This window comes from Sorex araneus, chromosome X (genome assembly GCF_027595985.1).
Source record: "Sorex araneus isolate mSorAra2 chromosome X, mSorAra2.pri, whole genome shotgun sequence".
Classification (NCBI taxonomy): domain Eukaryota; kingdom Metazoa; phylum Chordata; class Mammalia; order Eulipotyphla; family Soricidae; genus Sorex; species Sorex araneus.
In genome coordinates, this window is record NC_073313.1 from 98,791,073 (window position 1) to 98,805,574 (window position 14,502).

A 14,502-nucleotide genomic window follows, 5' to 3' on the forward strand; every position below is an offset into this window, starting at 1 on the left:
TAAATTGACACTTAGAGCAATTTGTTTGCTCTAGGTCACAGAGAAATAACTGATAATTCTGAGGTTAGAAGTAAGTGAGGTCTTCGGTTTGATATCTGGCATTGGAAAAAAGAAGTCAGGCTAATCTGAAAATCAGGTTGTGAGTTTTATTTTTTATGACATCTCATTTTAATGGGGCCAGGCCTGGCTTAACTGTTGAGTGAAGAGATTGGAGGCAGAATCTCATATGGCCTCCGGAATCAGAATACTCCCTTGTGCACATTATTTTTTTTTAAAAAAATTGTTTGGTTTTGGGACCACACCCAGAAGTGCCCAGGGATCAGCTTTGGCAGGCTCGGAGGACCATATGGGGTGGCAGAGTTGGAACCTGGACTGAGAGCATGCAAGGCAAATGCCCTACCGCCCCCAAGCCCCCATCCCTGCACTATTCCTCTTGCAAACTACAGCGTCTACCTATTGTTAGCTAGATGAATAGCCCAGCAGAATAGCTCGATCCCAAAAACTAGCGTTCCTTCTTTCTCTTTTATTTATGGGTTTCGGATGCAACCACACACTTTGTCTTACAAGGTTCGACCCAGCTATTGAGTCTATCAGCTTCCACACCCAAGTATAAAACTGGGGAGTTGCAATGGGTGTCTCAGATTGAAATAGAAGTCCTAGTGGGCCAAGGGAAGGCTGCAAAAGGAAACCCAGGCAATGAGCGAGACGAAAGCAAATGTAACTACAGCCCTGAACCAGTGTTAAGATTTATTGGTCCATTCTCACCACTTTTTACTTCTTCCATTTTCCTCCCCATCAACAGCCATCAGTTAGCAATCATTTTCAGCTGAGCCTGGCAGACCGAGTCCACTTATTAGCAAATCGGAGAGGAAAGTGGTAGCAGCTCCATGGAGCCATCATCCCAGCCACTTAGATAAGGAAATTGTTTTGCAGGGTTTTACACTGCCATTTCTGCTCACTCTTTAATGAATGCTTTCTGTCCATAAATGCAGCAGAGCTGAAAGAAGAGGTGAATAAGTACTAACGTAAATTGCAGCGGGGGCTGACCACAAATACAGGCTTTCAAAAAAAAAAAAACCTTTTTTCCTAAAAGTCTAGGTTAAGGTGTTTACTGATTTCTAAAGCACTTCCTGGGTTTGATTAGTGTGCCAGATGCATCCAAAATGGCCCTTTTAAACCTTTATTTTGTAATCTACGCCTCAGACTGCAAAATCTCTTTTCAGAAAAAAAAAGAAAAAGAACGATTAAATCAGAATTTAATGTGTGCTTTTTTACCATTCTATGTCTCCTAATGACTCACCAGGCAGATGCTAGGTAATGGAAATTGAAATGGAAATATGCAGGCTCTGAAAAGCTATGGTTGACCTTTACTTTCAGTTTTCGGGTAGATGAGGTACATTTTAGGTATGATTATTTTAATTTTTTATAGAGTTGTTCACAGTAATTTATTACATTCAATATTCCAACACCAATCCCACCACCATTTCCCCTTCCCACCACCATTATTTCAAATTATTCACCACCACCCAAGCCTGCTCCAAGGGTAGATCCTAAATAATTTATTTTGTATTGCTTGTTATGAATAATCCACTAAAAATGATCCCAAAAGGTTTCCTTAGAGGAAAGTGTGTGAAGATCGTTGTATCTCACCCAGGAGATATTAAGCTCTTGTATAAAAGATTACTAACATGTTGGTAATAGGTTGGGTCTTGTGTGCTAATATTTTTCTTGGTCGAGATTGGTTACCTTCTACTTTACACCCCATCAAAAGTGGTGTGCTACTGCAGGTACATCGGGGGCTTAGAGAATGGGATATCAGGAGGCCTCACTCCAGGAATTCTAAAATTTTAAGTAGGGTGATAGAACTGGAGTTAAACTTTTAACTGGATGGTGACTTTGGGGTCTGGATCTTGGCTCTCTTCCAATATTCATTTGTCTAAGTGTGATTCTTAACTTCTCACAGGGCAAAAATTCACAAATTGTGGAAGTAGTACTTTGCACATACTGTGTTTGTGTAAAGAACAACTGTAAGGGGCATTAGCATCTCAGCCCCAGTTACTTTCCTTGTTCTTATATCTAGTCCAGGAGCTGGAACAATCATTCCATTGGGCTGACCAGATTCCCATGTATTATCTATACTATGTTGTTTTGCAGCTCGGCTTTGGTTCGTTTCTTGGAATCATTGGCTCAAACCTGATTGAAAACAAACGCCAGATGGTAAGTTTTCTTTGCTATAGGTTCATTGTCTACCTCAGGGAATAGCTCCACATTGGTAGTGAAAAATAGTAAATTTCTGCAAGAGGCTCAAATTGGGCTGGAGGGGCTGGAGAGATAGTACAGCAGGTAGGGCGTTTGCCTTGCATGCGGCCCACCCAGGTTTGATCCCCAGCATCCCATACGGTCCCCTGAGCACCTCCAGGAGTAATTCCTGAGTGAAGAGCCAGGAGTAAGCCCTGAGCATTGCTGGGTGTGATGCAATGCTCAGGGCTTACTGAGCAAAAAGCAAAAAAAACAAAAAAAAACAACAAAAAAAGTAAAATTGGGCTGGAATAGAAACAGTCACTTGACTGTGGCTGGTAAGGTAAGCCAAGGGCTTGTTTAGCAGTTGGTCTGTGACAGGGAGCTTATTCTCCTGGCTGTGATGTCCCCTCGGTGGCCAAACTAGTCTCTTTAAATCATATGGCTAGAATAATCTGGGTCTTGCCCTTCTTTTCCTCCTTGCTCCCAAAAGAGTGCTCTTGCTTCTCCAGTAGGGCTACTGCCCTCATCTAGAATAGCTTTGCTTCAAGGATTTCTGTGACTGAAGCCCTGGGCCTCCCCTCTCTGTGTCTGGGGCATAATATCCAGGGAAGTTTTCAGACGGTTCCTACCTTTTAAAAGATTAAAATTTGGGGAACTTGGATTAAGAGAATACACAGACTTAGTCACATCAAAGACGAGAGAGAAGCAAGATGCCAACCTAAAGTACCTTTACCCATGTTCCAAGCAAAGTATATTGTAAGATTACAAGGAAGTCTGAGGAAAAGTGTAGAAAGTTCTGTGTCTTACTGACGATCCATACAGGTGGTTTGAGAGGTTTGGGGAGTTGGTTTTGGTTTATGGGTCATACTGGATGATGCTAGGGTTGAGCCCCACTCCGCTACATGGGCTCCATGACTACAGTAAGCAAAGCTTGCACTCAGGCCCTTTGGACTTCTCTCCTGCCCCGTGGGCAAGCCGGCATATTTTCCTGGTTTAGTCTGTTTCCTAGAGGGCAAGAGGGAAAGGTGCAGACCGAATTGCTAATATATTGCAGACTATTTTGGGGGGGTCTCCCAAGCAGTGTTCAGGGGTCTTGTTCTCCCCACGCCCTCCCCACTTAACAATTCTCAACGAAGCTAGCCCAGTGGGTCAATGCTAGGGCCCTGCAGTTCTGGGGATTATGCCAGCCACGCTGACAGTGTTTGGAGGTCTCCAGAGCTGGACCCTGTGATGCTCAGGGAACTGGAGGTGGTACCGGATATCGAATCTGGGTCGCCTGCATGTAAGTATGTACATTAACCCCTGTACTATCTCTCCCACCCCTCATCATGCAGTTATACAGGACTGTAAATCAGGAGGCCCGGTGAGTGTTAGATGATGGATCGAGGAGGCTCTCGGAGTACAAGTCTCTGTGGCATCCAGACTTAGCTAATGGGGTCTATTTAACAGCAGGTTTAATCAGATAACATAATAGCTCCAGGGACAGAGAATTCTAGCCATATGTTCTCCCCAGCAATGTGGGAAATTGCTGTCAGGGGACTTCTAATAGTTCTCTTCTTCCATTTCACCTGGACTTCCCTCCTGCCAGTTGTATTTGCATTTTGGGCTTCAATTATTCAAAACTAGCCGGGGAGTTTTAATTGTGGAGCTGATCAGAGCATAGCTAATAATGCCAATTTTATGACATCGTTCATCCATTATTTAGTAATCCTCTGTAGGGCTGTGAAGTGAGACTTATGGCAAGAGGTTTCAGAAAAACTCCTGGAGGAAAGAAATAGCCCCTCCTAGCCTGTTGAAGTAGAAGGACCTTTAGGTGCCTACGATTTCCTCTTTCTCTTTGGAAAGTAACATAGTGTCATGTTCTTTTCCTCCTTCTTCTAACACTTAACAACTCAAGAATAAGACACTGAGTATGTAGTTCTGAGGATTAGCAAGAGCAGATGGTCCGCTGACCTGTGGGTGATACAGTGGTAACCATCTCTACCTTTGACACACCTAACTTCATATCGGGGTAATAGCAAGACCATTAGAGAAACCTGCTATCTAGCATGCAGCAGGTAATAGAAGATTCCTATGTAGTGTTTCTTGACTGAGGGCCTTATAGTACTCTATAGGCCCCCAGGATATTCCCAGGGGAGCAGAGGTAAATTCATAACCATGGTGATGCATGAGACTAAGGGGCCAACTGGTAGCACATGCTTGTGGGTATACTGGAAGGACATCATTTGGGGAGGGTTGGTTTTTGGGTCACACTCTGCCGTGTTCAGGGATTATTCCAGGCTCTGTGCTTAGGGATCACTCCTGGAGGGATTCTGGGGACTGTATGTGGTGTTGGGGATTAAACCCGGGTTGGCTGTGTGCAAGGCCACAGTATAGCCCTACCAGCTATACTGTTTCTGATGTTTTTTTTTTTTTTTGCTTTTTGGGTCACACCCGGCGATGCACAGGGGTTACTCCTGGTTCATGCACTCACTCAGGAATTACTCCTGGTGGTGCTCGGGGGACCATATGGGATGCTGGGAATCGAACCCGGGTCGGCTACATGCAAGGCAAACGCCCTACCCGCTGTGCTATTGCTCCAGCCCCTTACCAGCTATACTGTTGCTCTGGCCCCAGAAACAAGTTTGGAAGGGAACCAGGGTCAGAAAAAAAAGTGGAGAAACATTGAGTGCATGCAATCATTTTTGTACCTGAAATATTTCATAGCAGCCACACAATTGATCACTTTCAGAGACGTCGACCTGGCAGAATGTCTTTGATAGTTAAATCTCAGTCGGTTGAACGTTCTGCATGTTCAATGATGCAGAAGGCCATGTTGGATTGTTTGAGTCTTCAAAACCATGCCAGTTTCTGTCAGGCCCTACTCGCCATTGTGTTGCTATTTAAAGGGCGGGAAGAACATTGAACTAAAAGTGGCACCATCTCTTACCTAGATGGTGACCTTGAGCACCCCGCTTCTCCTCCTTGAGACCCCAGTTTCACAGGAAATAAAAATAGACGCTGGAAGAGGAGATTGGACAAAGGGCTAGAGCATATGCCTGGCAGGTAGTAGGCTCAAGTGTGATCCCTGGCGCCATGTGGTGCCATGTGATCTCTGAGCACTATGAGGTGTGTGGCCCTGGTGACTCCCAACACCACTGATCCTAAACAGCACTGCATTGTCTGGCCCAAGCATTGAACTGTCCTTCCAGTCTGCACAGTTAAGCTCCATAATGCCAGGTGCGGCCCCCAGAACCATGAAGCACTGCCTGGGAGACTCTCCCCTTCAAAACTAGCAAGTTTTGTGTCATTAGTAACAGCATTAAAGTATCGTGAAGTTTCTGCCAGATTCTAATTCTTTACATAGATCTCAGTACAAAAATATTTTGATGATGCTTCATTAAAAAATAGCGAGTTTGACTGGGGATATGGCTTGACAGTAAAGCATGTGGCTTGCTAGGTTTGATCCCTAGCAACCCACACACAGAGTAGGGGCTGGAGTCTATGCCTTGTATGCTCTAGACCCCTAGTTTGATTCTTGGCGCTTCATGGCTCTGCTGAGCATCCCAAGAGGCCCCCAGTACTACGAGCAATGAACTTCAAGACCAAACCAGAAGACCTGCCCAACTGGGGGTGGCCTGCAGAGCCCCTAAGCACTGCTTGACAGGCCCCTGCAGAGTAAGAAAAATAGGAGGTTGGGGTCAAGTAGGTATTTCAAAGGGCCGGAGTGCATGTTTGGCATGCACAGAGCCTTAGATTAGACCCCCAGCTCTGTATGGCCTACTGAGCACAGCTCGGTGTAGCCCTGATGGCCCCTAAAACCACTGGAAAGATTCCCCCCACAACAACCTAAGCAATAGTACAATGGGTAGTACGCTTGTCTTTTATGTGTGTGATCCAGGTTCGATCCCTTGTACCCCATATGGTACCCCGAACCCATCCCACAATAACCTAAGCGATAGTACAGTGGATAGGGCACTTGCCTTCTGTGTGGTTGACCCAGGTTTGATCCCTTGTACCCCATACGGTCTCCTGAGCCCACCAGGAGTGATCCCTGAACACAGAGCCAGGTGTGAGTCCTGAGCATCACTGGGAAGGACCCACCCCCCCCCCAAAAAAAAAGAGCCTTTGGAGGTTGCAGCCTGGGAAGATCGTTCAAAGAGATGGAGGTCATAGCTAGCATGTGCAATGCCTGTAGTTTAACTCCCATCTCTGTTATGACTTTGGTGGCCCTTGAGTACCTCCAAGGATGGCCCCTGTCCAAAATAAGGGCTTGTAGTGCATGACCGTCAAAGGTGGGACTTTTTTTCTGAGTGTGGGAAGAGAAGATGCCCACAGTGGAATCATTCTGTAGACAGCACGCTGCATACCAGTGTGCCTGCTCTTCTTCTGGTATTTTTTTGGGTGCTCTCAGAGAGCGTCTTCCTTAGCTTGGCCTAAAAACAAAAAAAAATGGGGGGCATGAGGGAAGTGCTTCTGTGGGCCCTGCTGGGCCTCCTCCTATTCTCCCCAAGTCCCCTCCATCATCATCAGCTGCCACTCTGCCATGGAGCCACTCTTAAGGGTAGGAAGAATATTGAACTAAAAGTTAGGGGCACCGGACTCTTGCACAGACTAGATAGTGACTCTGAGCACAACATTTCCCCTCTCTGAGTCCCCAGTTTCCCAGGGATCTGTCCTCTCCCCCTCACACCTTAAACTCATGACTGAAAAGAGCATTATCCTGGGATGGTAGGCCAGGAGTCTGTTGGGCCACAGCCTAGGCCCCAAAAGCCACTTGAGGGGAAAGCTAATAGTTGCTGTGTTTCCCCTCTCCCCCACCCGCAGCTCGTGGCATCTATCGTCTTCATCAGCTTTGGCGTGATTGCGGCCTTCTGTTGCGCTATCGTGGATGGAGTCTTTGCTGCCCGACACATTGTGAGTATCCTGAGTGAATGGAAATGTGTGAAGGCTCAGTGAGCTGGTGCGGGGGGACCTAAATGTGGTGGGGGAATAGGGGAGGGGGAGGATGTGTACAGGATGTGTACCTCCGGGGGCTAACGATCCAAATGAACACAGTAGGGGACAGGTGCACACGTACAGAAGTGTTTCTAAGCCAGGGATGTGACCTTGATGTGCCATATGGGTTTCTCTTAGACTCCAGGCCCCAGAGCAGGCTTTCCAAATGTGGCAGAGCCATAAGTAAGGTTTGGAATGGCAAAACCAAGAGAACAGGGGCCCCGGACAGTAGCCTGGAATTGGGCAGGAGAAGGCTGAGAGAGAGCAGCAGGAAGCGACCAGGCGGCAGGGAAGCTCTCCACAGCAGGCCCTTTCCCTCCCTTCCGCGACAAGGCTTGAGCCGGGGGAGAGATTCTCTTCTGCAAGAACGAGGCCTGCAGCAGTGATTGGAGAGTTGTGCAGGGGTGGAAGGGCGGCTAGAAGCTTCTCCACAGACCCCAGTTCTGGAATTCAGGGGCCAAATCCTTCATCCTTTGTAAACACGATAATCAGGCAAAGTCCATTGTATTCCTGAATCCCAAGCCTGTGCTTGTGTTTGGGGAAAGCCTGGGATTCGGGGCTTTCTCTGCGGCACTCCACGGGAACCCTTATGGCTCTTTAAATGCTTTCTGTTTCCTAAAACTCCAGACATGTACCCTCAGGTCGCCTGCTCCCTGAGGCACAACAGGCATAGTGCCCATCCATGACCCAGCCAAGGATTAGCGTACCAAATCAGAAGCAAACATCAAAAAGGATGAGAGAGATAATATAGGGGTTAAGGCACTTGCCTTGCATGTGGCCAAACCTTGGTGTGCCCACTCTGCACCCACCCCCTGAAAAAAAATATCAGAAGAAACACCATTAACCTTTAGGACAAACGAGTTTCAGCTTAAAATGCAAATGCAGGTACAGTTGTTTTGATACAAGCACGGTCATGAGGGAAATATCAGTCGAGTTTTAAGTATTATTTGACTAGCATAAAGGGCCCCCAATATCAAAGTCCCTGAGTCCTAGAGAATAGCTTTTTGGTTTTTTAAGGCTGCATTCGGTGATGCTCAGGGGTTACTCCTGGCTCTGCACTCAGGAATTACTCCTAGCAGTGGTCGGGGGATCATATGGGATGTGGGGGATTGAACCCGGGTTGGCTGTCCCCCAGTCCTAGAGAATATCTACCTGGGCTACAAACCTAAGTCGAGAGCATGTTACAACAGCTTACTGAGTGCCCCAGCAAACTCAAATACTGATTCCCCTCGCCCCTCCCAACCAACTCCCTGAGTCAACAGAATCAACACTGAAAATAAAGACACCCCACAAACAGCTTAGACATGATAGGTTTACTAAGACAATTGCATTTGAGACAAATTGTATGATCAGAATAGTCTGTGAAGCAAATGAGATTTTATTCCTTTCCAGTCACTGGCTAAAGATGCAGGTCATCCTGAGCCGGGGTCATGGGTCCAGTTGGGATCTGGAGAAGTATCACTTGTGACCTTATTAGTTCAGTTCTAAGTTGTTCTTGGCTCCTTCTCCCACACCTTAGAGACAGTCTGTCAAACAAGAGACTCACATGGCTGAAGCTGCAACCCAGGTCATCACTTCACTGGTATCTCAGGACATCATTTCTGGGCAGGGGGCATATAAGAGAAGGGAGAGAGACCTGTTTTTCCCCAGTTTTCTTTTAGGTCAGGAATATGAGCGTCGGCCTCTGTAGGAGAGCTATTCCTTCTGATTTTTAGCAGTCATTTTTCTTCTTAAAATGCAAGTGAGAGGACCGGAGAGATAGTTCCAGGGACAAAACACTTGCCTTGCACATTTGCCTTGTTCGGTCTAAAGTACCACATATGGTCTCCAAGCACTGCCGGGGGTCACAACAGAAATTGAGCGCAGAGCCCGTGAGAGTCCCTTGACCACCACAGAGTGTGGCTTCATTGCCTCCCGTGCAAGTGGAACATCAAGAACTTTTTGCATCCACAGTCCTGCCACCCTGACCCAGTAATTCTTACCATCTTTGCCTATTACCTTTGGAAGCGCTACCTCCTTTTGTAGCAATCAGAGTGCCTGCTATTTTGTAGTCATCAGAAGCCACCTTAAGAGCATCAATTTCTTACTTTTGTGTAGTGCATGTAGCTTTTCAATGTGCCTGCACATTGGTGACCTCTTTTAAGACACAACACAATCCTGATACTTATAAGGGAGGCATGATTGTTCTCATTATCATACTCAGTATTCATCAGGAGGCAGTCTCCATGGCAACCCCAGGCCTAGTGGTCAAAGAGACCTCTAGTAGATTTTGATGACAATCATGAGCTTTGAAAATGGCTTCTTCCCAGCCCCTCATCCACTTATTCCTCATATTTTCTTTTTAGAAGCTTTATCCAATTATTTTATTTATAATTAAGCAGTTTTTAGTATACTAAAAGCTATGAACAAGCTCTCAACCTCTTCATCAGGGAAGATTTTCATAGTCCCCCAAAGAAACGCCATACTCATTAACTAGAACCTCTTTAGACCCTACATTTTTTGGGTCTAGGTAATTTCTATAGCCTTCTTCAATAGATTTTCCTATATTAACTAACATTTCATGTCAGTAGGATCATGTAATATGTGATCTTTTGCAACGAGACTTCGTTCATGTAATGACTTATCTGTGTTGGAACAGGTGTCTACATTTCATTTCTGTTTATAAAATAATAACATTCCGTTGTCTGGCTATTTCATGTAGTGCTTGTCCATTCGGTTCATGGATATATGCGCGGTTTCTGCCTTTTGGATATTGTGGTAATGCCACTGTGTACGTTCATGTGCAGACATCTTTTTTTTATTTCCCTTGTGTATACACCTCACTGTGACTTGCAAGGTCCCTGGGTAATTCTTTAACCTTTTGATGACTTGCCAGTTTTCCAGAGTGACTGCACCATCTTACATTCCCACTGAAGTGTGTATATCTAGCCCACACAGTAGGGAGGAAGTGTAATCTCACTGATTTGCGTTTCTCTGCCATGATTCAACTTTGGAATCACTGACCTCAGTTGAAGGAAATAGAGGGAAATACAGTTTCTATTGTGGGCAAGTGTTCCTTATTTTTGTTGGTTTGTGTTTGCTTGTTTGTTTTTGGGTCATACCTGATGGTGCTCAGGGGTTACTCCTGGCTCTGCACTCAGGAATTACTCCTGGCAGTGCTCGGGGGACCATATGGGATGCCAGGGATCGAACCTGGGTCGGCTGTGTGCAAGGCAAACACCCTACCCGCTGTGCTATTGCTCCAGCCCCGAAAGTATTCTTTACTAGGTACCTTTTGGTCTTTGCATGAATCCAGGCCCTCCAGACACCCACCACCCCTGCTCCCCAAAGCTAGTGGCCTGCAGAGAAGCATTTTTCATTATACAGGAGTGGGTATAGATACAGGTGTTGGGGGATCAAACCCAGGGCCTTATACATGCAAAGTATAGGCTCTATTCTTTAGCCATATCCCCAGTCTAGTGGCATATTTGATTCAGGGGGTTGGGATAAGGCTGATGAATCTGAAAATTTTTCTATTCATACAGTATCCATACAAACACCTGGAGAGCGTTCAGGAAAAACGATTGATCCGTCCGTGGTGCTATCTTAGGTGACCATGTGGTGTCAGGGATCAAATTAGGGCTGAGAAGCTTTCCACCTATATTATCTCTTTACTCCCTATGGGCCAGATTCACTGGAGGCATATTTGGTCCGTGTAAGAACCAACAGTTTGTCCACATTAGAGCCAGTCAACCCTGTGACTGTGGCCATTTAATATTGTGGCAGCTTATCTTGGGTGAATAGGAGCTTCCTTTCCATGCCACCCTACTTACATCCCCCCTTGAAATGTTCCTTGTTCCTTCTCTCCCTCATTCCCTTCCCCATATCTCACATTCCCTTCTCCACCTTATAAGTTTACAACTAGCTGGAAAGTCACTTTGCATCCAGATACCACAATTTCCTCCTCTTCCAAACAAACATAATAACCCTCCCTACTTCTCAGGGCTAGCAGGAGGATGTTCAAGGATGTGGAGGCAGATGTGCTCTAAGAGGGCCTGGCTCAAAGAAGATGTTTCATCTCAAGCAATTTTATTTCTCTCCTTTCACTGGAGATTTTGGGATTCTTTAGCTGAAAAAGGTTGTCATGTCCCACCTCAATAATCACTTCCCACCTCTCCATTGCGTGGGTTTGTACCTTCTGTGAGGTATCAATGCATAAAAGCAATAAAAGGAGCTAGAAGATAGTATAGTGGTTAGAATGCATCAAAACCCAGTCTGCATTCCTGGCACCACATGGTCTCCCAGGCATTGCTGGATATAGCCCTGGGGGCCACTGAGTAAACTGCAACCTCAGGCTCTTGCATTGAACCAACATTTAGTTGACCAAGAATCTCCAGTGGGCCCCCCAGACCTCCTATGCCCTTCTTAAGAGCCTCAGGAGCAGCCAGTGGCAAATGGGCAGCCATTAGTCTTATCAGCCTTCAGGTAGGGAAGTTGGGTGCTGTACAATGTCTGTGGAAGCAGATCAAAAGGGCTGTGGTGGCATAATGTGGCTTATCCCATCACCCAGGCATGGGAGATCAACCGTATTGGGTGGGGGGAGAAGGTATAAACCCAAGCACTTTCCTTCCTTTCCAGTCTGACTCCAGGCCAAGCCAGTGGGAAAACCTGCTTTCAGAACATTGGGAAGCTCAGAGGTCATGTAGAAGCAGCTGAAAGTTCTAGAAAGTTCTTTGGTACTCCTTGATGGCCTAGCAGGCTGGGATACCAGTACAAAAAATGTGAAATTACCAGTATGATAACAAGAAATCACCAAGATAATTAGAAATGGCACGCAAAGAGCAGAAGGAGGGAAGGAGGGACCAATATTAAGTTCCATCTACCAGGATACTTGGAACCAAGGTCGAAGATCAGTTTGCATTAAATCACTGTCTAGGGATCAGAGAGATAGGACAGGGGGTAAGGTATTTTCTTTGCAGGTGGTTGATGCCAGTTCAATCCCTGGCACCATATATAGTCCTCTGAGCATCACCAGGAGTGACTATTGAGCAAAAAGCCAAGAGTTAGCTCTGAAAACATTCAGGTATAGCCCGAAATCTCAATCAAAATGAGCAAACTGTTGTCCCATCTTACTCTGCTTTTGCAGTAGCCCCTATCACTTCATAGATGTTTGGCATCACCTTGCAAGTAAATGACATTTTCTGTCCTCAAGCTTCCACACACCCCTGGGTTCTCTCTATCTCTTCGATCTGGAGCCACAAGCTTGAGAGCTCCCTCCCAGCAAGCTGGTGGGGCCAGCAGAACAACTTAACTCGGTGGTCATTAAAACCCATGTGCATTATCTGGGCTCTGGCAGCATTTTTCGAATTCACAATCTATATCTAACCTGTTTAACGACATGAAAGATGCCTCCTATTTCAGTTGGGGGAAAATATTTACAACCACCCAAAACCTCCTCCACTCCACATCTGCCAGTCTCTCTTGGGGGTTTTACTTCCCAAGCTCTTCCTCCTAAGGAAGTAGGGTCACCATGACAGCAGGGAGTCCCTGTCACTCAGTGTGTGATCCCCTTATCCCGAAGGTAATCAAAGATGAGCTCTCTCCTTTGGAAGTCTGGGGGAAACAACCTGAAGCTTTAACTCATGTTTCCTGGAGACTCTTTGCATGAAAATAAAGACAGAATTAAAAACCAGAGAGGCAGTTTGAAGAGAGCTGTCTCTCAATCTGTTCCTTAATTCCTTAGACACCAAATAGAAAGCATTTTAAAGCAGTTCTACTACTTATTTTTAATCTTTGTTGATTCCGAAACTGATTTACAATACTATTGATGATGGTTTCATGCATACATCATTCAAACACACCTGCCACCAGAATGCCCGCCTATCACTCCCAAGGTCCTGAAGGCCCCTCCCTTCAAAAGCTCTACCCACAAACTAAGTTCTGTGGATTAAATTTCTGTTTCTGTTGCCTTTGGCCCTGTATTACTACTTTATTATGTATCTTTAAATTCCATATATGAGAAAGATCATTCTATATCTGTTCCTTTCTTTCTGACTGACTTCACATAGCATGATATCCTTTAGTTTCATCAATACTGTTGCAAAATGAATGATTTTGTTCTTCCTTAGAGCGGTATAGTATTCCACTGTTTAGCTATACCACAACTTCTTTATCCATTCATCAATGGTTAGGCATTTGGGTTGTTTCCATATTCTTGGTTATTGTGTTAAGTGTGGCTATAAAGTAGCTGTGCAGAGATCCTTTCAAATAAATGTTTCTGTGTTTGGGGGATAGATGCCAATCAGTGGTATCACTGGGTTGAATGGGAGTTCTATTCCTATATTTTTGAGAGATCTCCAATTGTAGAAGGCAGTGTTCAGAATATCATCTTTCAGACTCCCTAGATGGGCAAATTTCAGAAAGGACTCCCTCAGTCACTGCTTGCTCTGGTGTATACGTGTGTGTCCAAATACTTGTATTATCCATCAGAGCACGTGAGCATGTGTGTGTATGCAAATGTGTGAAAATGTTTTACCACCAATTGTAACACTGCTCCTTTAGTCTTCAAATCTTCTGCTCCTTTGGTTTGGTATTTTCTTCCCCAGGATCTGAAACCACTCTATGCTAACCGGTGCCACTATGTCCCCAAGACATCCCAGAAGGAAGCTGAGGAGGTGAGTCAACTGGAGTATGAATGCTGTAATCCTCGTGGAGAAGTCTTCTTTTTTTTTTTTTGCTTTTTGGGTCACACATGGTGATGCACAGGGGTTACTCCTGGCTCTGCGCTCAGGAATTACTCCTGGCAGTGCTCAGGGGACCATATGGGATGCTGGGAATAGAACCTGGGTCAGCCACATGCAAGGCAAACGCCCTACCCGCCATGCTATTGCTCTAGCCCCTGTGGGGAAGTCTCTTATGCTGCCTGAAATCCCCATCCCTTTCCTTGACTACTAATTTTTTTGTTTTGAGGCTGTGCACACCTGGTGGTGCTCCAGGTTTACCACTTCTGAGTCTGCACTCAGGGATCACTCCTGGTGTGCTCTGGGACACTGTATGTGGTACCAGGATCAAACCTGAGTTGGCTGTGGGTGAGGCAAGTGCCCTACCCACTGTACTGTCACTTCAGTCCTTTTTGGCTCCTTTTTTATAGCCCAAAGTGTTCTGCTTGGCATTTGGAGTGGCTCTGTTCAGTGGGTTAGAGCAATGTTAGTGACCCATGCTCCTAGGTCAAAGCTTTCTGCAGTCTAATCTGATTTACGTTATTCTGTAGTCCCAGGTTTTCCCTCTGAGCCCAGTCCCTCACTG

The 14,502-nt window shown here is 45.7% G+C and overlaps 1 protein-coding gene across 2 annotated transcripts in view; it reads left to right on the top strand.

Moving 5' to 3' along the window:
- TMEM255A (transmembrane protein 255A) overlaps positions 1–14,502 on the top strand; it is a 64,338-nt gene that overhangs the window by 13,000 nt on the left and 36,836 nt on the right. Inside the window, exons 3-5 of one of the 2 annotated variants that reach the window (XM_055122534.1) lie at positions 2,155–2,217; positions 7,048–7,137; positions 13,782–13,871. In XM_055122534.1, coding sequence (XP_054978509.1) covers positions 2,155–2,217; positions 7,048–7,137; positions 13,782–13,871 — 243 coding nt within the window. The remainder of the gene's footprint in view (positions 1–2,154; positions 2,218–7,047; positions 7,138–13,781; positions 13,872–14,502) is intronic. The other variant, XM_004606329.2, reaches the window with a different exon arrangement.